This window comes from Oncorhynchus masou, chromosome 9 (assembly GCF_036934945.1).
Source record: "Oncorhynchus masou masou isolate Uvic2021 chromosome 9, UVic_Omas_1.1, whole genome shotgun sequence".
NCBI lineage: Eukaryota > Metazoa > Chordata > Actinopteri > Salmoniformes > Salmonidae > Oncorhynchus > Oncorhynchus masou.
The window spans coordinates 14,777,769-14,804,808 of NC_088220.1; the positions used below are offsets into that span (position 1 = coordinate 14,777,769).

Sequence of the window (27,040 nt, forward strand, 5' to 3'; positions counted from 1 at the left end):
TCAGTTTATTTATGCTGTATAAACACAATTTCACGTCTGTTTTATTTGTAGAGTTTTATAGGTTTTGTTGACTCTGTATTAGTTAAATTTTAATTTTTATACAGTTACAAATATATAAATATGAATCAATCAAAGAAGCTAGAAAATGATAAGTATGGCTTGCTCAATTTATAAGACACATTCACTGTCCTATTTCTATTTATTTCGTCACATCTTTCTGTGATGTATAATGAATGACCAAGCAAGTCAGATGATCAGTGGTCACCACTTTCCATGAGTCCCATACACGAGACTCTCACCGCTCTTTGCCCTGATTGGTCCGTGAAACAACGACAATTCACCACAGTCAACCAGTGAAATGTGCTTTCCCAACGCAAACCCCTCGCACCACCATCGGGATGACGTCACGGTTCCAACACAACCGAGAGAAACGCACTGAGTTTTAAGACGAGGTGGTCGTTCAGTGCGGAAAAAAAGAACAAGAAATTAGCAATATAGATCACGCCGAATAGTTTTTTTTTGAAGAGGAGCTTGACTGTCTGTTGATAAGTGATATCATTTCTCTGAAGGTAGGTGATATTATTTTATTGAGCACCATATGTCTGTGAACATTGCCTAACTCGAAGTTGCGGACTGTTGGACAATTGCAACCCGACATCGTTGTTCTTGGGCTGTGGCCCTGTGCAGGTGTTGTATTATTCCATCTTTGTCTTGTTGTAGCGAGCACGCAGTGGTCTGTTTCTCCGGAAGCATTTTATCCAACAATACTTTTTTGATATAAATTGCAACTATTGAATGTGAAAGGGAGAAAGTCGCGTCGGACATATCATTAGCTATGATATAATTCGTGATAGTGACTAATTTTTATTTAGGCCACTTTAAAAATGTTAAGCTATCACAGCATATCAACAATAGGTCTATCTATATACGACGCTGTAGAAAACAATGTTATCAAGCAGTTAGTTGTTGATAAAGCCGAAGATGCGAGTCAAGTGTTTTGTTCCATTAACATGTCATCAATGCAACAACACTGTAGGCTAACATGAGACCCTCCAACAACGCTGTAGAGACGCCTGATAATAGACTATTACACAGCAAAGACTTAAATTTAGCCTATAAAGGACGTGGCAGGAAAAATAAACCTAATTGAGAGCGTATTTTAGACTAGCAACCGCACAATGTTGAAATATCATCCCAGTTCTTTCCATTTCAACAGTCATCTCTTGATGAGTGTGATCTATGCCCCAGCCGGCTGTGGTTCTACTAGACCTAGTTCACTATTATAACCCTGGACATTTACTCATTTAGGAATGGGATCTTATTGTGTTAGAAACGTATGTTACATTCTCTCATCATATACTGGAACCATACACTCAGTGTAATCCTGGAACCATACATTAGGGTTGGGCTGTATCCAGTATGTCGTCATACTGTCCTTCTGTCATACCAAGATATAAGATATATGCTATTACCGGTTTAGTACACAAGGGGGTGCTAAAAGAGGAACAAAAATCGCATTGGGCGTCTACCAGAATGCTAATAAAATAAGCACAATGGAGGCTGCTACAATGGAGGCTGCTAACTACATATGCTAATGAGAACAAACAAAAATGAACAAATTGCAAAGACAGGCAATCCAGCTCAAAAAGTTATAAACTCAGCAAAAAAAGAAACGTCCCTTTTTCAGGACCCTGTCTTTCAAAGATAATTCGTAAAAATCCAAATAACTTCACAGATCTTCATTGTAAAGGGTTTAAACACTGTTTCTCATGCTTGTTCAATGAACCATACACAGTTAATGAACATGCACCAGTGGAACGTTTTTTAAGACACTAACAGCTTACAGACGGTAGGCAATTAAGGTCAAAGTTATGAAAACTTAGGACACTAAAGAGGCCTTTCTACTGACTCTGAAAAACACCAAAAGAAAGATGCCCGGGTCCCTGCTCATCTGCATGAACGTGCCTTAGGCATGCTGCAAGGAGGCATGAGGACTGCAGATGTGGCCAGGGTCCCTGCTCATCTGCATGAACGTGCCTTAGGCATGCTGCAAGGAGGCCTGAGGACTGCAGATGTGGCCTGGGAAATAAATTGCAATGTTTGTACTTTGAGATGCCTAAGACAGCGCTACAGGGAGACAGGATGGACAGCTGATCATCCTCACAGTGGCAGACCACATGTAACAACACCTGCACAGGATCGGTACATCTGAACATCACACCTCTGGGACAGGTACAGGATGGCAACAACAACTGCCCGAGTTATAACAGAAACACACAATCCCTCCATCAGTGCTCAGACTGTCCACAATAGGCTGAGAGAGGCTGGACTGAGGGTCTGTAGGCCTACTGTAAGGCAGGTCCTCACCAGAAATAACCGGCAAAAATGTTGCCTATGAGCACAAACTCACCGATGCTGGACCATACAGGACTGGCAAAAAGTGATCTTCACTCACAAGTTGCGGTTTTGTCTCACCAGGGGTGATGGTCGTATTTGCGTTTATCGTTGAAGGAATAAGTATTACACCGAGCCCTGTACTCTGGAGAGGGATCGATTTGGAGGTGTAAGGTCCGTCATGGTCTGGGGCGGTGTGTCACAGCATCATCGGACTGAGCTTGTTGTCATTGCAGGCAATCTCAACGCTGTGTGTTACAGGGAAGACATCCTCCTCCCTCATGTAGTACCTTTCCCGCAGGCTCATCCTGACAGGACCCTCCAGCATGACAATGCCACCAGCCATACTGCTTGTTCTGTGCGTGATTTCCTGCAAGACGGGAATGTCAGTGTTCTGCCGTGGCCAGTGAAGAGCCCGGATCTCAGATCCATTGAGCACTTCTGAGACCTGCTGAATCGGAGGGTGAGGGCCATTCCCCCCAGAAATGTCTGGGAACTTGCATGTGCCTTGGTGGAAGAGTGGGGTAACATCTCACAGCAAGAACTGGCAAATCTGGTGCAGTCCACGAAGAGGAGATGCACTGCAGTACTTAATGCAGCTGGTGGCCACATCAGATACTGACTGCTACTTTTGATTTTGACCCCCCTTTGTTCAGGGACACGTTATTCAATTTCTGTTAATCACATGTCTTTGGAACTTGTTCAGTTTATGTCTCAGTTGTTGAATCTTGTTATGTTCATACAAATATTTCCACATGTTAAATTTGCTGAAACTAAACGCAGTTGACAGTGAGATGACATTTCTTTTTTTGCTGAGTTTACATGTATAGGTAGGAGCTACTGAATGTCATTTTTGGTGAGTTTGGACATTTACAAGCGAATGTGAACGAGAGACATTGTGCAAATTAAGTTTTGATGCATGCTTGTCTGAAGGAAGAACAGCATGAGGACAGGAGCACACTGTCTGTGTGTAGTTGCTAGGGCAACCGGCCTGTGCTCTGCTCGGAGATGAGGGGAGGGGAGAAAAAAATGCAAGGAAATCAAGATGGTGGCAGCTGTACAAATAACTAATCTAAAGAGCTTTGACTTTGCCAACACGGTAGAAAGCTAACACAATATGAAGTCACCATATTAATTCAGCCACTTACTTAGATTAACTAGCAAGTTATATTTAGGGGTCTCATTAATGCAGGAAAAAAAGATTGAACTCGTAAGAAATATGTTGCTGTGTATTGTAAACACAGATGTAAAATGCTTCTTATTGTAATTTTAGCTTGGCATCAGCCTAATTGTCACGTTCTGACCTTAGTTCCTTTGTTTTGTCTTTTGTTTTAGTATGGTCAGGGTGTGAGTTGGGTGGGTTGTCTATGTTAGGTTTTCTATGATTTTCTATTTCTGTGTTTGGCCTGGTATGGTTCTCAATCAGAGGCAGCTGTCAATCGTTTTCCCTGATTGAGAACCATATTTAGGTTGCCTGTTTTCGATTGTGTTTTGTGGGTGGTTGTTTTCAGTCTTTGTGTGTCTACACCAGACAGAACTGTTCCTGTTGTTGTTTTTCAGTGTTCAGTTTACTTTATTAAAAAGATGAACACGTACCACGCTGCGCATTGGTCCTCACCTTCTTCCACCGACAGCCGTTACACTAATGTTGTGCTTCAGTTACCCTTCTCCACTCGGATGAGAATTCAGGAACTGGCATTCTGTCTCCAGACAGCGTTCTGACTGATGTGTAGATGATTTTCTCCGGTACTTTTCTCTGCGTAACCAGCCTCCTTTTCTCTGGTATAATGTAAGATGAACTTTAAACAAAACATTAGGAGATGTAGCTAGCTACATTCTTTCTGTGATAAACATAAATATGATGGCCATGCATTGTTTCTGCAGAAAATACATGGCTTTTTTTCATTGTAAGCTCATCTACTTGTGTGTCTGCCAACCAAATAGAGTCGCACTTCTGTTGTCATCTGATGAAAACAAAGCTATTTTCTGCTGAATGTGTTGCATTATTTTCTGTGAAGGAAAACTAGACGTCCCTACAGTATGATTACTGAGAGCTCAAGAGGTATGTTTAGATATTCAGAAAAATAAACATATCTTTTTATTTTTTTACATAGAACTAAGTATAATGACTATGGCTCTAGATTGCAGGATAAGGCTGTTTCAAGTGTTTGAAAAATTCAAAATTCTCCAATTTCCAGACTGGGCATAACCCCCTCTGGACCAGCTACCAGCCATCCTCATGTACTTTGTGCCCCCTCAGAGTTTTGGAGTGCATGACGCCCCTGTGTGTCGGCCTAATTTATAATGTAATTGTGTTTTGGTTCTTAACCACACATTTTGAACAAAAATCATTCTACTGTAGGGAATATTTGTAGAATAAAGTCAACATTTTAAAAATGAAGTCACAGGTATATTTGAAGAGGAAAGTATGGGGTAACTGCATGTCTCCTCTCCCTTTCTGTGTGCTCGTCACCGATGAAATGCCTCAGAAGACTGGTGGAACTATACTTTAGAATTGGCTTTAGTAAGAAGGAACTCCTTGCTGTTTTAGCACATAATAACCATATTATTATAATCATTAGGACCTGGAAGAGGTTGTGCCACAGATTGGGTCTTTTCAGGGGGAATCACAGACTGGATGAGGTATTTCATCCAAGTAAGTGTGGCTACATACATAGGTAGAGATGTGTGTGTGTGTGTGTGGTAGAGGGGGGGTGTCTCTATCGCACTCGTTCACACATGGTTCACTGCACTGCGCGCACACACACACACGGTATCCCCAAATCAATACCGTTTTATTGGCCATGGTGCATTGTCAGAATGTGAAGAGACCCTGTCATCAGTCTCTGTCATGGTGCCCTTTTGAATACGCTAAAATGTTTTCCTCAATCTCCTGCATATGCCAACACCTTGTATAGTATTTTAGAGAGAACAGCGAGGCCAGCAGCCTACATGTCAGAATGAAAGGTTAACTCTGTGTGTGGTGGTGTTTTATGTACCATTCCAGTGCAGTAACCTCATAGGCCTATGTGTATTATCTTGTGAATGTAAGCTATGGATTACATGGAGAAGAATATCGCTTCATGGGCTGCCTCCAAACCCCTGTCATGTACTTTGCATAGCCATGGGGCAGGGGGGCAGAGGGACAGGGGTTTGGCTAAAGCCCAGTCTGAAACCGCAATAATACGGTCCATTATTCTAACCTAACAGCCTCTATAAGGTCAACCAGCGGCTGCCTAAATTAGCACCATAACTGAGATGATGCCCTGTTGTGGGATAACCTATGTATTCTTCATTCCTCCCATCCTTGAAGACATAGGCGATAGAAAGGAGATATTATGCTAGGCTACCAACCAAGTCACGTCAGATCAGTGATTATTTATTGATAGCCTATGTAATAGAGGTCTTCATGGGTCAAAAAAGTTGGACACGATCTGAAATGGACCTGGGGCTTTCTCACCCGGACCCGATATGCATAAAACATTTTTTTTTTTAAATATAGAGACCCGTTCCGAACGGACACGAGGACCACTAGACACGTTGTGAATAAACCTGGTCGGATCCAGAACCGATCCGATCCCAGTGAGGGAAGCTGCAGAATTTTTTTTTTTTTTGAAACGACTTTATTAACCGGAGCTGATAAAGCGTGAGAGGAGGGAGAGAGGTGCCACTAGCAGGCGGGGAGGGATCTGATGAATGGGGAGCGTGAGGAGGGAGGGAGGAGGGAGAGGTGCCACTAGCAGGCGGGGGAGGGATCGTACTCTGAGCGAGTGACATGGGGAGCAGGGAGGAGGGAGGGAGAGGGTGCCACTAGCAGGCGGGGAGGGATCGTACTCTGAGCGAGTGACATGGGGAGCAGGGAGGAGGGAGGGAGAGAGGTGCCACTAGCAGGCGGGGGAGGGATCGTACTCTGAGCGAGTGACATGGGGAGCAGGGAGGAGGGAGGGAGGGAGGGAGAGAGGTGCCACTAGCAGGCGGGGGAGGGATCGTACTCTGAGCGAGTGACATGGGGAGCAGGGAGGAGGGAGGGAGGGAGGTGCCACTAGCAGGCGGGGAGGGATCGTGCTCACATGGGGAGCAGGGTGCCACTAGAGGCGGGGGAGGGAGGACATAGGGAGCAGGGAGGGAGGGGAGGGAGGAGGGGAGAGTGCCACTAGCAGGCGGGGAGGGATCGTACTCTGAGCGAGTGACATGGGGAGCAGGGAGGAGGGAGGGAGGGAGGGAGAGAGGTGCCACTAGCAGGCGGGGGAGGGATCGTACTCTGAGCGAGTGACATGGGGAGCAGGGAGGAGGGAGGGAGGGAGGGAGGAGGTGCCACTAGCAGGCGGGGGGATGACATGGGGAGCAGGGAGGAGGGAGGGAGGGAGGGAGAGGTGCCACTCTGACTCTGAGTGACATGGGGAGCAGGGAGGGAGGGAGGGAGCAGGAGGAGGGAGGGAGGGAGGTGCCACTAGCAGGCGGGGAGGGATCGTACTCTGAGCGAGTGACATGGGGAGCAGGGAGGAGGGAGGGAGGGAGGGTGCCACTAGCAGGCGGGGAGGGATCGTACTCTGAGCTGACATGGGGAGCAGGGAGGAGGGAGGGAGGGAGGGAGAGAGGTGCCACTAGCAGGCGGGGAGGGATCGTACTCTGAGCGAGTGACATGGGGAGCAGGGAGGAGGGAGGGAGGGGGAGAGAGGTGCCACTAGCAGGCGGGGAGGGATCGTACTCTGAGCGAGTGACATGGGGAGCAGGGAGGAGGGAGGGAGGGAGGGAGGGTGCCACTAGCAGGCGGGGGAGGGATCGTACTCTGAGCAAGTGACATGGGGAGCAGGGAGGAGGGAGGGAGGGAGAGAGGTGCCACTAGCAGGCGGGGGAGGGATCGTACTCTGAGCAAGTGACATGGGGAGCAGGGAGGAGGGAGGGAGGGAGAGAGGTGCCACTAGCAGGCGGGGGAGGGATCGTACTCTGAGCGAGTGACACGGGGAGCAGGGAGGAGTGAGGGAGAGGCACCAAGCCGACTCACGCTATAGTAGACTAATAACTGCCATAGCTAAGTTATTTATCATCAAATATGATTATGTAGTACCTGTCTTGACTGCATGAAACCGGAACGAGAAGCTAGTTAAGCCAGCTAACGTTAGCTAGCTAGGCTAATTGAGGCTGAAATGCATGTGCTTTCACATCCTACAGTTACAAATAACAACAACTCCATTCAGAATATTAAGTAGCAGCCTCCCTGTTGGCTCTTGTGCATTGTAGACTATCCTTTTCCTTTAACTTTGAATTACATAATTTTAAACCCTCCTTCCATTGATTAGATATCTCTTAACTCTTGCCACACAAGGAGCAAGGCTCTATGTCTTTAGCCTATTTCCGCCTTGATGACTTGTGATTGGCCAGCAGCAAGCTACACGTCCTACGCTCCTCTCCAAAGCAAGAACAGAAGCAGCACTATAAATTATTCTCTCTCTCTCTCTCAGTGACGTTCGGAAATGCATGGGCCATTCCGGACAAGTCAGTTAAAATTACACATACCTGAGACCCGTGACGATCAGATTCAACCCAGATCAGTGACATGGGACATCAGCTTGACATACACACACACAGCCCCCGGTCCCCAGGATCCCACGTTCATTTGTTTTATTTAGTGTGCTCACATAGCCTGTAGTTGTTAGGGGGCCAATAAGGGGGAAATACTCCCCTAGTAAAGCACCATGGGTAAAGTCATTAATAGTTGCCATTATGCACCGATTTCGCCGAGGCTACTCAGCAGAATGTTGTAGCACATTGACAGGGCAGACTGACAGGGTCTCAACCTCAGGTCTCTTCTCATTCAGTGACTGACAGGGACTCAACCCCAGGTCTCTTCTCATTCAGTGACTGACAGGGACTCAACCCAAGGTCTCTTCTCATTCAGTGACTGACAGGGACTCAACCCCAGGTCTCTTCTCATTCAGTGACTGACAGGGACTCAACCCCAGGTCTCTTCTCATTCAGTGACTGACAGGGACTCAACCCCAGGTCTCTTCTCATTCAGTGACTGACAGGGACTCAACCCCAGGTCTCTTCTCATTCAGTGACTGACAGGGACTCAACCCCAGGTCTCTTCTCATTCAGTGACTGACAGGGACTCAAACCCAGGTCTCTTCTCATTCAGTGACTGACAGGATCTCAACCTCAGGTCTCTTCTCATTCAGTGACTGACAGGGTCTCAACCTCAGGTCTCTTCTCATTCAGTGACTGACAGGGACTCAACCCCAGGTCTCTTACATTTACATTACATTTAAGTCATTTAGCAGACGCTCTTATCCAGAGCGACTTACAAATTGGTGAATTCACCTTCTGACATCCAGTGGAACAGCCACTTTACAATAGTGCATCTAAATCATTAAGGGGGGGTGAGAAGGATTACTTATCTTATCCTAGGTATTCCTTGAAGAGGTGGGGTTTCAGGTGTCTCCGGAAGGTGGTGATTGACTCCGCTGTCCTGGCGTCGTGAGGGAGTTTGTTCCACCATTGGGGGCCAGAGCAGCGAACAGTTTTGACTGGGCTGAGCGGGAACTGTACTTCCTCAATGGTAGGGAGGCGAGCAGGCCAGAGGTGGATGAACGCAGTGCCCTTGCTTGGGTGTAGGGCCTGATCAGAGCCTGGAGGTACTGCGGTGCCGTTCCCCTCACAGCTCCGTAGGCAAGCACCATGGTCTTGTAGCGGATGCGAGCTTCAACTGGAAGCCAGTGAGAGCGGAGGAGCGGGGTGACGTGAGAGAACTTGGGAAGGTTGAACACCAGACGGGCTGCGGCGTTCTGGATGAGTTGTAGGGGTTTAATGGCACAGGCAGGGAGCCCAGCCAACAGCGAGTTGCAGTAATCCAGACGGGAGATGACAAGTGCCTGGATTAGGACCTGCGCCGCTTCCTGTGTGAGGCAGGGTCGTACTCTGCGGATGTTGTAGAGCATGAACCTACAGGAACGGGCCACCGCCATGATGTTGGTTGAGAACGACAGGGTGTTGTCCAGGATCACGCCAAGGTTCTTAGCGCTCTGGGAGGACGACACAACGGAGTTGTCAACCGTGATGGCGAGGTCATGGAACGGGCAGTCCTTCCCCGGGAGGAAGAGCAGCTCCGTCTTGCCGAGGTTCAGCTTGAGGTGGTGATCCGTCATCCACACTGATATGTCTGCCAGACATGCAGAGATGCGATTCGCCACCTGGTCATCAGAAGGGGAAAGGAGAAGATTAATTGTGTGTCGTCTGCATAGCAATGATAGGAGAGACCATGTGAGGTTATGACAGAGCCAAGTGACTTGGTGTATAGCGAGAATAGGAGAGGGCCTAGAACAGAGCCCTGGGGGACACCAGTGGTGAGAGCGCGTGGCGAGGAGACAGATTCTCGCCACGCCACCTGGTAGGAGCGACCTGTCAGGTAGGACGCAATCCAAGCGTGGGCCGCGCCGGAGATGCCCAACTCGGAGAGGGTGGAGAGGAGGATCTGATGGTTCACAGTATCGAAGGCAGCCGATAGGTCTAGAAGGATGAGAGCAGAGGAGAGAGAGTTAGCTTTAGCAGTGCGGAGCGCCTCCGTGATACAGAGAAGAGCAGTCTCAGTTGAATGACTAGTCTTGAAACCTGACTGATTTGGATCAAGAAGGTCATTCTGAGAGAGATAGTGGGAGAGCTGGCCAAGGACGGCACGTTCAAGAGTTTTGGAGAGAAAAGAAAGAAGGGATACTGGTCTGTAGTTGTTGACATCGGAGGGATCGAGTGTAGGTTTTTTCAGAAGGGGGTGCAACTCTCGCTCTCTTGAAGACGGAAGGGACGTAGCCAGCGGTCAGGGATGAGTTGATGAGCGAGGTGAGGTAAGGGAGAAGGTCCCCGGAGATGGTCTGGAGAAGAGAGGAGGGGATAGGGTCAAGCGGGCAGGTTGTTGGGCGGCCGGCCGTCACAAGAAGCGAGATTTCATCTGGAGAGAGAGGGGAGAAAGAGGTCAGAGCACAGGGTAGGGCAGTGTGAGCAGAACCAGCGGTGTCGTTTGACTTAGCAAACGAGGATCGGATGTCGTCGACCTTCTTTTCAAAATGGTTGACGAAGTCATCTGCAGAGAGGGAGGAGGGGGGGAGGGGGAGGAGGATTCAGGAGGGAGGAGAAGGTGGCAAAGAGCTTCCTAGGGTTAGAGGCAGATGCTTGGAATTTAGAGTGGTAGAAAGTGGCTTTAGCAGCAGAGACAGAGGAGGAAAATGTAGAGAGGAGGGAGTGAAAGGATGCCAGGTCCGCAGGGAGGCGGTTTTCCTCCATTTCCGCTCGGCTGCCCGGAGCTCTGTTCTGTGAGCTCGCAATGAGTCATCGAGCCACGGAGCGGGAGGGGAGGACCGAGCCGGCCTGGAGGATAGGGGACATAGAGAGTCAAAGGATGCAGAAAGGGAAGAGAGGAGGGTTGAGGAGGCAGACTCAGGAGAAAGGTTGGAGAAGGTATGAGCAGAGGGAAGAGATGATAGGATGGAAGAGGAGAGAGTAGCGGGGGAGAGAGAGCGAAGGTTGGGACGGCGCGATACCATCCGAGTAGGGGCAGTGTGGGAAGTGTTGGATGAGAGCGAGAGGGAAAAGGATACAAGGTAGTGGTCGGAGACTTGGAGGGGAGTTGCAATGAGGTTAGTGGAAGAACAGCATCTAGTAAAGATGAGGTCGAGCGTATTGCCTGCCTTGTGAGTAGGGGGGAAGGTGAGAGGGTGAGGTCAAAAGAGGAGAGGAGTGGAAAGAAGGAGGCAGAGAGGAATGAGTCAAAGGTAGACGTGGGGAGGTTAAAGTCGCCCAGGACTGTGAGAGGTGAGCCGTCCTCAGGAAAGGAGCTTATCAAGGCATCAAGCTCATTGATGAACTCTCCGAGGAACCTGGAGGGCGATAAATGATAAGGATGTTAAGCTTGAAAGGGCTGGTAACTGTGACAGCATGGAATTCAAAGGAGGCGATAGATAGATGGGTAAGGGGAGAGAGAGAGAATGACCACTTGGGAGAGATGAGGATCCCGGTGCCACCACCCCGCTGACCAGAAGCTCTCGGGGTGTGCGAGAACACGTGGGCGGACGAAGAGAGAGCAGTAGGAGTAGCAGTGTTATCTGTGGTGATCCATGTTTCCGTCAGTGCCAGGAAGTCGAGGGACTGGAGGGAGGCATAGGCTGAGATGAACTCTGCCTTGTTGGCCGCAGATCGGCAGTTCCAGAGGCTACCGGAGACCAGGAACTCCACGTGGGTCGTGCGCGCTGGGACCACCAGATTAGGGTGGCGCGGCCACGCGGTGTGGAGCGTTTGTATGGTCTGTGCAGAGAGGAGAGAACAGGGATAGATAGACACATAGTTGACAGGGTACAGAAGAGGCTACGCTAATGCAAAGGAGATTGGAATGACAAGTGGACTACACGTCTCGAATGTTCAGAAAGTTAAGCTTACGTAGCAAGAATCTTATAGACTAAAATGATTGAAATGGTACAGTACTGCTGGAGTAGGCTAGCTGGTAGTGGCTGCGATGTAGCTAACCTAGAAAATCGCTCTAGGCTAAACAATTGACTTAGATACAAAGACGGCTATGTAGCTAGCTAGCTACGATCAAACAAAACAAACCGTTGTACTGTAATAGTTACTACAGTGCTGCTATTCGGGGCTAGCTGGCTAGCTACGTTAAGAGAACGACAATAGCTGGCCAGCTAACCTAGAAAATCGCTCTAGGCTACACAATTGTCTTAGATACAAAGACGGCTATGTAGCTAGCTAGCTACGATCAAACAAAACAAACCGTTGTACTGTAATAGTTACTACAGTGCTGCTATTCGGGGCTAGCTGGCTAGCTACGTTGAAAGACCGACAATAGCTGGCCAGCTAACCTAGAAAATCGCTCTAGACTACACAATTGTCTTAGATACAAAGACGGCTATGTAGCTGGCTAGCTACGATCAAACAAATCAAACCGTTGTACTGTAATGAAGTGAAATGAAAGATGTGATACTACCTGTGGAGCGACGCGGAATGTTGACCGGGTAGTTGGAGTTCAATTCGGTAGAGGTTGGCTAGCTGTTGGCTAGCTAGCTAGCAGCATTTCCTACGTTAAGGACGACAAATAGCTGGCTAGCTAACCTCGGTAAATTAAGATAATCACTCTAAGTCTACACACTCTAAACTGCACAATTATCTTGGATACAAAGACAGCGAAGACAACTATGTAGCTAGCTGACACTACGCTAATCGAGTCGTTCAGTTGAGTGTAATAGTTTCTACAGTGCTAGTGGACAGTGGATGTTAGCTAGCTGCTTAGCTAGCTGCTGGGCAGATACGTTAGGACGACGAAATACGATAATATGCAATTGTCGTTGATACAAAGACGGCTGTGTAGCTAGCTAAGAAGAAATTGCTAAGATAAGACAAATCAAACCGTTGTACTATAACGAAATGTAATGAAATGTAATGAAAAGTTATACTACCTGCGGACCGAAGTGTAGATGCGACCGCTCGCTCCAACCGGAACCGGAAGTCTTCTCATTCAGTGACTGACAGGGACTCAACCCCAGGTCTCTTCTCATTCAGTGACTGACAGGGTCTCAACCCCAGGTCTCTTCTCATTCAGTGACTGACAGGGACTCAACCCCAGGTCTCTTCTCATTCAGTGACTGACAGGGACTCAACCCAAGGTCTCTTCTCATTCAGTGACTGACAGGGACTCAACCCCAGGTCTCTTCTCATTCAGTGACTGACAGGGACTCAAACCCAGGTCTCTTCTCATTCAGTGACTGACAGGATCTCAACCTCAGGTCTCTTCTCATTCAGTGACTAACAGGGTCTCAACCTCAGGTCTCTTCTCATTCAGTGACTGACAGGGACTCAACCCCAGGTCTCTTCTCATTCAGTGACTGACAGGGACTCAACCCAAGGTCTCTTCTCATTCAGTGACTGACAGGGACTCAACCCCAGGTCTCTTCTCATTCAGTGACTGACAGGGACTCAACCCCAGGTCTCTTCTCATTCAGTGACTGACAGGGTCTCAACCCCAGGTCTCTTCTCATTCAGTGACTGACAGGGACTCAACCCCAGGTCTCTTTTCATTCAGTGACTGACAGGGTCTCAACCTCAGGTCTCTTCTCATTCAGTGACTGACAGGGACTCAACCCCAGGTCTCTTCTCATTCAGTGACTGACAGGGACTCAACCCCAGGTCTCTTCTCATTCAGTGACTGACAGGGTCTCAACCTCAGGTCTCTTCTCATTCAGTGACTGACAGGGTCTCAACCCCAGGTCTCTTCTCATTCAGTGACTGACAGGGACTCAACCCCAGGTCTCTTTTCATTCAGTGACTGACAGGGTCTCAACCTCAGGTCTCTTCTCATTCAGTGACTGACAGGGTCTCAACCCCAGGTCTCTTCTCATTCAGTGACTGACAGGGACTCAACCCCAGGTCTCTTTTCATTCAGTGACTGACAGGGTCTCAACCTCAGGTCTCTTCTCATTCAGTGACTGACAGGGACTCAACCCCAGGTCTCTTCTCATTCTTTCAGTCAATCAATCAAATGTATTTATAAAGCCCTTCTTACATCAGCTGATGTCACAGAAACCCAGCCTAAAACCCCAAACTATGCAGGTGTAGAAGCACGGTGGCTAGGAAAAACTCCCTAGAAAGGCCAGAACCTTGGAAGAAACCTTTTTATTTTTATTACCTTTATTTAACTAGGCAAGTCAGTTAAGAACAAATTCTTATTTTCAATGACGGTCTAGGAACAGTGGGTTAACTGCCTTGTTCAGGGGCAAAATGACAGATTGGTACATTGTCAGCTCGGGGATTTGAACTTGCAACCTTTTGGTTCCTAGCTAAACGCTCTAACTATTAAGCTACCCTGTTGCCCCAACCTAGAGAGGAGCCAGGCTATGAGGCGTGGCCAGTCCTCTTCTGGCTGAGCCGGGTGGAGATTACAACATAACATGGCCTAGATGTTCAAATGTTCATAGATGACCAGCAGTCAAATAATAATAATCACAGTGGTTGTAGAGGGTGCAACAGGTCAGCACCTCAGGAGTAAATGTCAGTTGGCTTTTCATAGCCGATCATTCAGAGTATCTCTACCGCTCCTGTTGTCTCTAGAGAGTTGAAAACAGCAGGCCTGGGACAGGTAGCACGTCCGGTTAACAGGTCATTGTTCCATAGGCGCAAGCAGAACAGTTGAAACTGGAGCAGCAGCACGACCAGGTGGACTGGGGACAACAAGGAGTCATCGAGGGAGAGGGGGAGTGAGCGAGAGAGTGTACATACCTAAATTCACACAGGACACTGGATAAGACAGGTGAAATACTCCAGATATAACAGACTGACCCTAGCCCCCGACACAAACTATTGCAGCATAAATACTGGAGGCTGAGACAGGAGGGGTCAAGAGACACTGTGGCCCCGTCCGACTATACCCCTGGAGAGGGCCAACCAGGCAGGATATAACCCCACCCACTTTGCCAAAGCACATCCCCCACACCACTAGAGGGATATCTTCAATCACCAACTTACTATCCTGAGACTGAGTATAGCCCACAGAGATCTCTCTCACGGCACAACCCAAGGGGGGGGGCGCCAACCCGGACAGGAAGATCAAGTCAGTGACTCAACCCACTCAAGTGGCCCACCCCTCCTAGGGACGGCATGGAAGAGCACCAGTAAGCCAGTGACTCAGCCCCTGTAAAAGGGTTTGGGCCAGAGTACAGTCAATCATAGGACCTACTGAAGAGATGAAAGGTCGAGACCGAGTCTGCGTCTCTCACACGAATAGGCAGACCACTCCATAAAAATGGAGCTCTATAGGAGAAAGCCCTGCCTTCAGCTGTTTGCTTAGAAATTATAGGAACAATATCAGAAACATAGCCCATGTAATGCTATGTAGGTTAGCAGTAAAACCTTGAAATCAGAACTAGCCTTAACAGGAAGCCAGTGTAGAGAGGCTAGCACTGGAGTAATATGATCACATTTCTTGGTTCTAGTCAGGATTCTAGCAGCCGTATTTAGCACTAACTGAAGTTTATTTAGTGCTTTATCCAGGTAGCCGGAAAGTAGAGCATTGCAGTAGTCTAACCTAGAAGTGACAAAAGCATGGATAAATTTTTCTGCATCATTTTTGGACATAAAGTTTCTGATGTTTGCAATGTTATGTAGATGGAAAAAAGCTATCATTGAAACAGTCTTGATATGTTCATCAAAAGAGAGATCAGGGTCCAGAGTAACGCCGAGGTCCTTCACAGTTTTATTTGAGACGACTGCACAACCATAAAGATTAATTGTCAGATTCAAGAGAAGATCTCTTTGTTTCTTGGGACCTAGAACAAGCATCTCTGTTTTGTCCGAGTTTAAAAGTAGAACATTTACTGCCATCCACTTCCTTATGTCTGAAACACAAATTTTTCAGTGACAAGAACATTGTTTGTCTGTGCTCATAAAGCACACTCGTTAGAGTGTTTGCCTATAGTCTGAAATTGACAGGGGGAAACTTGGTGTGTGCGCAAATTAGTAGATTATTAGATTGATAAGCGTGAGTGAGCAGTGACGCCTGTTTGAATGAGTTATTAGATCGTTAAATTGATAAGCATTAGTGCACAGTGACGCCTGTTTGAACAAGTGTATTAGATTAATGGCCATTTGCTGGTTTTGCCCCTACTTTTAACCACCCACACACACAACCTGAATACATACACACAACCTGAATACATACACACACCTGCATACACACACCTACATATGTAACCATGGTTTCTCCTTCTGAAAATAATCTGTGGCACAACCTCTTCCAGGTCCTAATGATTATAATAATATGGTTATTATGTGCTAAAACAGCAAGGAGTTCCTTCTTACTAAAGCCAATTCTAAAGTATAGTTCCACCAGTCTTCTGAGGCATTTCATCGGTGACGAGCACACAGAAAGGGAGAGGAGACATGCAGTTACCCCATACTTTCATCTTCAAATATACCTGTGACTTCATTTTTAAAATGTTGACTTTATACTACAAATTTTTACTTTATTTTTGAAATTACATTTTAAGTTTATTCTCGAAATATTGAAGCAAAAAAACCCTGCTGACTTACAATAGAAAACGTGACTTCTGTCAACACAGCTGGACACACCTGCTCCCACTTAATCCTGTTGGGCTATTTACAAACAAACACATGACTGGCTCAACTGTTCTTGTTAATCTTCATAATGTCATCTGCTTTATCTCTTAACGTATTGTACAAGTTGACTGCAGGTATTTACTTAAGTAGCTATTAAGTAATATTCAAATGTGCTGAAAAACTTCCAAGAAATAGATTCAACGATATTGAAAAAGGGTCTTCAGTTGTACAGTCAGGAGTCTCTCTCCCACAGTTGGGTCTTTGTTTTTCAGATTTCAGTTTTATACTGAGATCACTCTCTATAAAACTGTATGGTATTCAGGGTATTTGGAAATGTTTTCAATACCGTTGAAACAATTTTTTTTGTCTGATCAGCCCTTTGGGTGAATAAACTTGGTTTGAGTTTTACTAATCGTCCGTGACTTTTACCATCTGTTAACAGTGTGTGTTTTTATTTAACTTTATTTAAGTCAGTAATGACCGCCTAGCAAAAGTGGGTTAACTGCCTTGTTCAGGGGCAGAATGACAGATTTAGACCTAGCGACCTTTCGGTTACTGGCCCAACGCTCTAACCACTAGGCTACCTGCTGGGTTTAATAACCCTTCAGGTCACATCAAGGCACACACACAGAATGTGTGGTGATTATTCATATTTTCAGCAGGTGAAGATTAGGACTACTCAAAACACACAGATTACAGGAAGATTAGGACTACTCAAAACACACACAGATTACAGGAAGATTAGGACTACTCAAAACACACACAGATTACAGGAAGATTAGGATTACTCAAAACACACACAGATTACAAAGATTAGGATTACTCAAAACACACAGATTACAGGAAGATTAGGACTACTCAAAACACACACAGATTACAGGAAGATTAGGACTACTCAAAACACACACAGATTACAGGAAGATTAGGATTACTCAAAACACACACAGATTACAGGAAGATTAGGACTACTCAAAACACACAGATTACAGGAAGATTAGGATTACTCAAAACACACACAGATTACAGGAATATTAGGATTACTCAAAACACACAGATTACAGGAAGATTAGGATTACTCAAAACACACACAGATTACAGGAAGATTAGGATTACTCAAAACACACACAGATTACAGGAAGATTAGGATTACTCAAAACACACAGATTACAGGAATATTAGGATTACTCAAAACACACAGATTACAGGAATAGTAGGACTACTCAAAGCACACAGATTACAGTAATAGTAGGACTACTCAAAACACACAGATTACAGGAATATTAGGACTACTCAAAACACACAGATTACAGGAATAGTAGGACTACTCACAACATACAGATTACAGGAAGTGAAGTTATGCCAGGTTAAAAATGTAAAGAAAATATTCCTCTTGATCTGACCGGTCTCAATTTGGAACTTGTGTTTTTCTATCATGTTCTTAGTAGACCACTAGGGCTCTGTGTTTTGGATAATCATCTGACCCACTCCAGCCTCCCTAGAACCTCATTTATCACCTGATTTACTTAACAAAAGGCCTGTCTCTAATAGGAGGTCCATGCGTCCTCTGTCACTAGCTAGTTAGGTAGTAACTACACACAATAATACCGAAGACTGTCAGCATGTAAAGAAGCTAGTTAGCTGTAAAACATTTGAGTCTACAATCTCACCATGTTCAACCTGCAGATTGATGTGCCTCACAGAGTGGAGTTTGACCTTGGCAACTGCACCATGCAATGCACCCTGGACTGAAGAGGCAGACGGACAGGAGAAATGTTAGACCCTCTGTTAAATGAAAACTTTCTTGAGATAGGAATATCGTAAAGAAATATGATCAATGTCTCATTGTGAGAAGACAACCTCCGTCACGATGACATCAGCCAGTATTGAAATCTGACATGTATGATTTTTTTACAGACTTTTTACATCTGAAAGTCATATTCCCATTGACTTCCAGTGTAGTGAGAGAGACTGTATCCCGGTGCTACGTCATACCGGACGGATTTCTACCTGCTTGAACACCAATAACTCAGACATGAAAACCTAGAAATGACCCAGAGATGATCTGGTCAGGTGATGTTCTCCAGGTTGTGAGTGGGAGGGTGTGGGGGAGGGAGGAAGGGACTGACTGACTGACGCTCGGCTTTAGGTATTTACAGCAAACACTGTGTGTGTGAAAATAGCCCAGCGAGGGATGGATGGACAGCACTGGCCCACTTTCCTTCTGTCCTGCAGTTTGTTGTGCTGTGGCATTCCCAGCTGATGGGGGAGAGGCAGTGTTTCACTACTAAACAGACCCAGCATAGGGGCTTAATGGTCTTCTAGGCCGAGAATCTAAACCAGCAGAATGTTTTACATGTACGTCAACCTTGTTACATAGACTTTTTATTTCTTGAGTCCGCTCGCGCACACACAGCTAGTAGTCACAGCCAGAAGCTACTTCATTGTTTTACAGTGTGTATTATTTACTCTGTTTACTGTGTTTTAGTGTCTCCTTACTCTGTGTGTGTGTGTGTGTGTGTGTGTGTGTGTGTTGTTAGCTGGGTAGAGAGCAGAGAGGCTAGGCTACTCCATTTCAGGTTCAGGGGTGTGAGTCACGATGCACTCAGGCTTTGTATGGTCCTAAAGCCTACCGTTGCCTTGTCACATTCCAATAATACAACTTGGAGGGACAATGGCCCCTGGCCATGCGGATGACTTACACAGGGAAACCGGTGATACACCAGTGATACTAAGGTTATTAACCTGGACATGGACTAAACCTCTACTACTGGAGAGCTTTGCTCCAGACCTTCTGGCACAAAAGCTTGCACTGCCGTATCTGTTCAGGAGTAGGGTTGACCACCCCTGACCTAGTTCATAGCTCTCTGTGGGTGGAACCTTTATGTTCTAGAAACGTGTGTTGTCGTGGCAACAGTTAAATCACCAAGGGCCTCTTTTCAGAATGTCTTTAACTATGGACTCCTGGCCAACCGCTGGCTAATGGGACTCCTAAGGCCTCCGTGCCATGACAACCACTGGCTAATGGGACTTCTAGGGACTCCTGGCCATGACAGCCACTGACTACTGGGACTCCGCCCTGTGTTGACTTTGCAGGGCAGTGAAACTGCAACAATACTTTTGTTTGTCCCTCTCCTCCTCCAATCTCTCTCCTTTTTTCCCCATTTACTTTCATAAATGGTCCTTCCTCATTCTCTCTCAGTTCAGTTACATTCAAATTAGCTCTCCCCCTCCTCCTTTCCCCTCTCTTTCTCCAGGTGTCTCTGTTGTCTAGCAGATGAATTTTGAGCAGCCTCCTCCGTACCAGGGCCCAGGCCCCACGGCCCCCAGTTACCCTGCGCAGGGCTATCCTCAGCAGGGATACCCTCCCCAGGGCTACCCCGTCAACATGGAGCAGCCTGGTGGATTCCCTCCTCAAAACCCGGCCTACCCGGCCTACCCTGCTGGCCCCGGGGGCCCTCCTGGACCCTACCCTGGCCAGGGACAAGCAGGCCCCTACCAGGGGGCGTACCCAGGACAGCCCCAGTTTGGATGGCAGGGAGGACCACCCCCAGGACCCATGTATGGAGAGGCACCCAAAAACACAGGTGAGAAAGAGGGGGAAGGAGGGGAGGAATTGAAGAGAGGGGAGAAGAGGAGTGAGAAAGGGAGGGGAGGAAGATAAGCACGAGAAGGTGAGTGGAGGAAGAGGAGAGGGAGAAAGGGAGGGGTGAAGAGGGTAAGATAGGATATTGTTCGCCTTGACTACATGGTATGCAAAGAGACTGGATGTGCTTTGGGAACAATGTTGTTTATACCAGTGGTTCTCAAACCTCTCCTTGGGGACCCCAATCCGTTCCAGGTATTTGATATTTTCTATAGCTTGCACACCTGATTCAACTCATCATCAAGCCATTGACTAGGTGAATCAGATGAGCTACTTCAGGCCCTTGACTAGATGAATCAGATGAGGTATTTCAGGCCCTTGACTAGATGAATCAGATGAGGTACTTCAGGCCCTTGACTAGGTGAATCAGATGAGGTACTTCAGGCCCTTGACTAGTTGAATCAGATGAGGTACTTCAGGCCCTTGACTTGGTGAATCAGATGAAGTGAATCCAGTACATTCACTGGGAACCAGTGGTCCAGACAGTTCTGACTAAGGCTGCAAAGCTACCAGTAATTTACCAGAATCTTCAGTAATTTAGGTAATTAACAGAACATCTATGGCAATCTATCATCGATTTGGTAATTTATACTTGAATACGTTTTCAAAAAATATATTCATATAGTGCCTTCGGAAAGTATTCAGACCCCTTGACTTTTTCCACATTTTGTTACTTTACAACCTTATTCTAAAAATGATTTACATTTTTTTCCCCTCGATCTACACACAATACCACATAATGACAAAGCAAAAACAGGTTTTTCCACATTTGTATACACCAGTTTGACGCCAAAGCATTGATGACAAGAACATACTGACGTAGTCAAATCAATAGGTGTGTAAAAAGATAAAGGATATTTCATGCTGAAACCCTCATACTTAACACACATGGTCTTCACTAAGTTGATAGTTCATATTTGCGACTCATTTCAGGAAACCAGGCTTTTAAATATAAACTCTATTTTTTTAAATCACATTTTTTATTTTGGGCAGAAATGACTTCTGGAACATGTGAACTTTCATGTGCCTTAATAACAAACTTGTATGTCATCTGTAAATACGAATACAATTGTTAAAATTACGAGCCTAGGTGGTTGAGCCACTGAAAAAGACCTTCCAGCTAGCCATAATTGGCTGAGATAACGGATGGGCTGGACATGCCTAGAGATGAGTTCGGATTGGTCTGCCATGTAGCGCGCTTCTGTCTATAACAGCTGGTCAATATGTGTAGGTAATCCATTCTAACGCAGCTTTTTTGTAAGATATCATGTAGTAGAACTGCAAACATGTTGGTCTCCACTTTCTGGAGGACTGGGTTTTGAAATCAGTTGAATGCCCGATGGAATTAGATAATGATAGCTAAGGAGATGGAGAAAATTCAGGCTTTTGATTGCAAATATGCAGAAGGAGTCGAAAAGAGAACGCACAGAAGGCTGTTGTGTAAACCACCTGTCTCCTGATTACATCTTCAAACTAAGGCAACCGTGACAGAGAGGGAGAAGCGTCCATCCATGTATACGGGTAAGATAGTCTAGCTAGCAACATTTTCAGATAATACACATTTCTAATTTTGTCAAAGTCGTTTTCATTTCAGTTAAAGCGTACTGCTAGATATTTAGCTAAAGTTACCTGGCTGGCTCGCTAGCTAGTAATATTATTTGTGTCTCAGAGCCATTTGCATTGCTAGTTATAGCTAGCTAGCTAGCTAACATTGAACCTGGTTAGTTAGCTACCTGCAGATTCATGCAGGGTAGTAATGTTAGAGAGATGGGATTATGGTTCATAGCTAGCTACATGTCTAAACAAAAGACTCCACTATGCAAGTACCAATCTCAATAGAATGTTAACAATGTCGCTGCGACAACTGTCGATAGATGTAGCTGGTAAATTCGCTCTGGCTATGTACTCCGATTCCAGAGCGCAGAATTTACAAACGCTTAACACCCGCTGAATATGTCTGGTGTCAGTAAAAAAGCATGATTAAATTGTTGCCAGCAGCACAGTTGCAGTCACCAATGCTCTGGATAACATAAAAACAGCCTAATCAGCTATGCTAAGGCGAGTAAAATGGGCAGAGTGAGCAGTTCCTTCATTTTGTGTCTGGAAGTAGCTAGCCAACGTTAGCTTGGGTGCTTGACTGTTGTTGTTAGGTTAGAACGCTCAGATCAACCCTTGGCCAGAGCGTCCAGTGTGCATTCTGAATGCTCCGAGAGCAAAACGTTCTGAGTTACGAACGCCTGGAGCGCACTCTGAGCAAACATTGGCGCTCCAGATTGGATTTACGAACACACCCCTAGTATAAACCAGCCTTTAGTCTTGAAATCTTAGGTTGTTTAGTACATGGCCTCACATGTGAATCCTTAAAGAGCTGGGTGGGGATAAAACTTAAGAAGGTGTGAACGATGCTGAATGGGTGTAGACAAAGAGCTCTCCAGTAGTAGTACCAAAACATTCAAGGTCCATTTTCTCAAAAGTGAGGTTACAAGTTTATCAACTTTCAAAGCAGAATTACTTTCCCAATGTTCCTCAACTGTAGTGTATGATATACAATTTTCTAGCTATTTATTTGATGTGAAAAACACAATTCCAAATTTTGCTACATAAGCCCGAATTGAGCCACGTTGGTTAAATGTAGGGTAATGTTTTACAGCTTTTGTCATTCAATTTATTTTAAAATCCTCGTATTTAATAATTTCATATATTTTACAGGTGATAAACCCTCACAGAGGGCCAGAGATAATTACAGATAAGTACCCAAAAGGGTCACTAGATAGATGTCTTGTGATTACATAACATCTTTGAAAGATACCAAAATTCTGGTATTTTGCTGGTAAAATCTGAATGTTTCCAGTAGTACACCCTCCCTTTGCAACCCTAATTCTAACACAATCGTCTTTCATTCAGTAAGTTTCCATTACCTCTGCTATTAGGATTGGCAAGTATTAGGATTGGCAAGTATTAGGCTATTCAAAGGTCAATTTCCCTACATCAAAGTACTCTCTTTTGATGGAACACTATCAGCGTCCTAAGTAAAAGATTAACGAGTCTGTTTTATATTGTCCTTTTTATATCAGTATCCTGGTGTGTGTTCTTAAAGTGGAAGGTTTTTATGTTGAAGCTAATCACATGATAGCCAGATCTGTTTCTGCTTGAATCAACTATTTTGTCCTGGTCATACCATGATTAAAGGGGCATTGTTTCAAAGGAGTTAAAGCAGGAAGCAAATTTTCCAGACTGCCCTTTGTTTGTTTATCTGTATAAGACCCACTCAGCGGTGAATAGTGGACTGCCCCTTTAAGAAACCAGGCAATGGGAGGTTAATGCTGCATTCATAACCAAGTGGGAGGTGGAAATTTACTAGTTGTGAAGTCGTAAATACCAGTTGGATGCATTTATGTGCTTTGAACTTGAGAAACACTGATTGGCTAATCGCCAACAATTTTCCTAAGCCATAAACTAAAGTACAGCTATCACGCTTGTAAACAAATTATATAGTGTTAAAAAAACATTAATAGATTGCTTTTTATAAATACATTTTTGTTGCACTAAACTGCCCGAGAAATGCTGTTTATCAAGGTAATTTCCTAAATAGATGACGTCAGAGGTCAGCATGTTGGAGAAGTGGGAGCTCAGGATGATAGCTGAGTTTCACACTAGTAATTACCAGTTGGAGGGCCATTCAAATAGATTTTTTCTAGTTGTACTTGGTAAATACTACCTTCCCAACTTGGTTATGAATGCAGCATAACTTACTGCCTGGCAACTGTTGCTAGAGAGCAGTCCCTTTCTACTGCGGCAGTACCTTGTCACTCAGGTAACACAAAGCTTACCTCACTCAAGATGGCAGCCTTCCGAAGTTGTGTGTGTGTGTGTACACATTAATGACTAACAGCAAATGTACCAAAGATAACAAGAAGAGTAGGTTGTTAGGCCGACGTGTCTGTCACGTGTGTATTCCAAGGGTGGCAGGTAGCCTAGCGGTTAGAGTTGGGCCAGTAACTTCAAGGGTGTTGGTCTGAATTCCCAAGCCAACAAGGTGAAAATCTGTCTGTACCCTTGAGCAGGTCTATTAACCATACTATATGGCTGACCCTGTAAAATAACACATTTTACTGCACTTTTCCTGTGTTTGTGACAATAAAACATGTTTTACTGGCAGTTGTAAAGGTTTAACTTTAAGTGAATGTCTACCTCTCTTTCTCCTCTCTCTAGTGTACGTGGTGGAGGAGAGGAGAAGAGATGATTCAGGCGACACGTGTCTGACTGCCTGTTGGACGGCTCTCTGCTGCTGCTGCTTGTGGGACATGCTCACATAACGTCTGACCCCTGACATTTACCTTTGACCCTTACCTGCTCTGACCCTTGGCCTCCTAACCCTTAACGCAAAGTCCCTTTCATCTTAACCTAACCTTTGACCCCTGAGTCTAAACCACTGACCCAGTCTCACCTAACACACTATCCCTCCATCTGCCCTTACCACCTTAATCCTTCTCTCTCTCCTTAACCTTTGCACTCCTGCTGTCCAGCCCCAACCACCGTACCACCTGACCTAGCCCCTCCCAGGGCTGTCCTCTGCCCTGAAGCCGGTGTATGTTCTCTAAATCTCAGGCGCTGTACTGTAGATAATGCTTCTTGTGGAACACAAACTCCTGCTCAAAGACAACACACAGAATATGCACTCAGATCTCAGGCGTTCTACTGTAGACGACACACATGCATGCATACACGCTCTCTCTCCTGGGCACTTTAACCTCTTACCTCTGCAAGGTACTTCTCCTGCATCCCTCCTTCCGAACAAACCTCTAGTCAAACCACCCCTTATTCCCTACACCATAAATCCTAAAACACCATATCAAATGACTCTCTATCTACGCCATATCAGTCATGGCTACCTAGACCAATGGAAGCCAGTAAGCTACAGTGTCCCCCACCTCCCTGTCAACCCCCCACTGTACGCTGCCGAAGTTTGAACCGTCCTCTCTGTTATGTTTGCACAACAGCTACTGCCTGTTTTTCTTAGGATGAATCCTATAACAACAAATTGAATGCATTTTGAAAGACGATGACAATGAAAATGTCATGTTTGGTTTCATGTAATATTGTTCCTATGCTTGCAACATTTTTTTCCTGTTTGAATTTTTTAATCCTGAATTAATATGATTTGATTGCTATTTTCTTTTTAATACCCTCATTCCTTGAAGGAGAGAACATGAAACATTTTTTAAATGGTGAATGTTTATGTAGATGACTTTGCCTTACATGAGAATCTTGCGTTAAGAATAAATTATTCCCAAAACAGTCAACATTGTCTGGTGTCTTTCATTGTCTGGTGGTCTTAGTCAGTAGAGGTAGTATCTGGTGTGTGTTTTACAGTAGAGGTAGTATCTGGTGTGTGTTTTACAGTGGAGGTAGTATCTGGTATGTGTTTTACTGTATGTATAGTATCTGGTGTGTGTGTTTTACAGTAGAGGTAGTATCTGGTGTGTGTTTTACAGTGGAGGTAGTATCTGGTGTGTGTTTTACAGTGGAGGTAGTATCTGGTGTGTGTTTTACTGTATGTGTAGTATCTGGTGTGTGTGTTTTACAGTAGAGGTAGTATGTGGTGTGTGTTTTACAGTGGAGGTAGTATCTGGTATGTGTTTTACTGTATGTGTAGTATCTGGTGTGTGTGTTTTACAGTAGAGGTAGTATCTGGTGTGTGTTACAGTGGAGGTAGTATCTGGTATGTGTTTTACTGTATGTGTAGTATCTGGTGTGTGTGTTTTACAGTAGACGTAGTATCTGGTGTGTGTTTTACTGTAGTAGAGGTATCTGGTGTGTGTTTTACTGTATGTGAAGTATCTGGTGTGTGTTTTACTGTATGTGAAGTATCTGGTGTGTGTGTGTTTTACTGTATGTGTAGTATCTGGTGTGTGTTTTACAGTAGATGTAGTATCTGGTGTGTGTTTTACTGTATGTGTAGTATCTGGTGTGTGTTTTACTGTATGTGAAGTATCTGGTGTGTGTGTGTTTTACTGTATGTGTAGTATCTGGTGTGTGTTTTACAGTAGATGTAGTATCTGGTGTGTGTTTTACTGTATGTGTAGTATCTGGTGTGTGTTTTACAGTAGATGTAGTATCTGGTGTGTGTTTTACTGTATGTGTAGTATCTGGTGTGTGTTTTACAGTAGATGTAGTATCTGGTGTGTGTTTTACTATATGTGTAGTATCTGGTGTGTGTTTTACAGTAGAGGTAGTATCTGGTGTGTGTTTTACAGTAGATGTAGTATCTGGTGTGTGTTTTACAGTAGAGGTAGTATCTGGAACATGTTTTACTCTAGTTGATGTTGTGAGTGTGTTTATAGATTTTGATCGTTAGTAATTGGTTCCAGGATAGATCGGAGTCTTTTTGTACTGCTGAACTGCCATGAGCTTGGCTGGGGAGTCAAGTTGGACTGCCGTGACCTTGGCTGGGGAGTGGGGTGGTGGACGCAGGGATTGAACCCCAGTGGGGAGGCAGACAGATGATAGCAGGGATTGAACTCGTGGGGAGGAAGACAGGTGATAGCAGGGATTGAACTCGTGGGGAGGAAGACAGGTGATAGCAGGGTTTGAACCCCAGTGGGGAGGAAGACAGGTGATAGCAGGGTTTGAACCCCAGTGGGGAGGCAGACAGGTGATAGCAGGGATTGAACCCCAGTGGGGAGGCAGACAGGTAATAGCAGGGATTGAACCCCAGTGGGGAGGCAGACAGGTAATAGCAGGGATTGAACCCCAGTGGGGAGGCAGACAGGTGATAGCAGGGATTGAACCCCAGTGGGGAGGCAGACAGGTGATAGCAGGGATTGAACCCCAGTGGGGAGGCACACAGGTAATAGCAGGGATTGAACCCCAGTGGGGAGGCAGACAGGTGATAGCAGGGAT

At 45.6% G+C, this 27,040-nt stretch overlaps 1 protein-coding gene across 1 annotated transcript; it reads left to right on the plus strand.

The window, feature by feature from the left end:
- Window positions 1-350: 350 nt before the first annotated feature.
- LOC135545560 (cysteine-rich and transmembrane domain-containing protein 1-like) lies at window positions 351-25,440 on the plus strand. Its single transcript, XM_064973248.1, has 3 exons — window positions 351-569; window positions 19,749-20,078; window positions 24,350-25,440. The coding sequence occupies exons 2-3, from the start codon at window positions 19,769-19,771 to the stop codon at window positions 24,451-24,453; spliced, it is 414 nt and encodes a 137-aa protein (XP_064829320.1). The 5' UTR covers window positions 351-569; window positions 19,749-19,768; the 3' UTR covers window positions 24,454-25,440.
- The last annotated feature ends 1,600 nt before the right edge of the window (window positions 25,441-27,040 follow it).

Bases quoted from the DNA above. Each gene is read 5' to 3' on its own strand.
- LOC135545560 (XM_064973248.1), top strand. From the start codon at position 19,769: ATGAATTTTGAGCAGCCTCCTCCGTACCAGGGCCCAGGCCCCACGGCC. The intron at 20,079-24,349 runs GTGAGAAAGAGG...TCCTCTCTCTAG, and splicing joins AGAGGCACCCAAAAACACAG to TGTACGTGGTGGAGGAGAGG.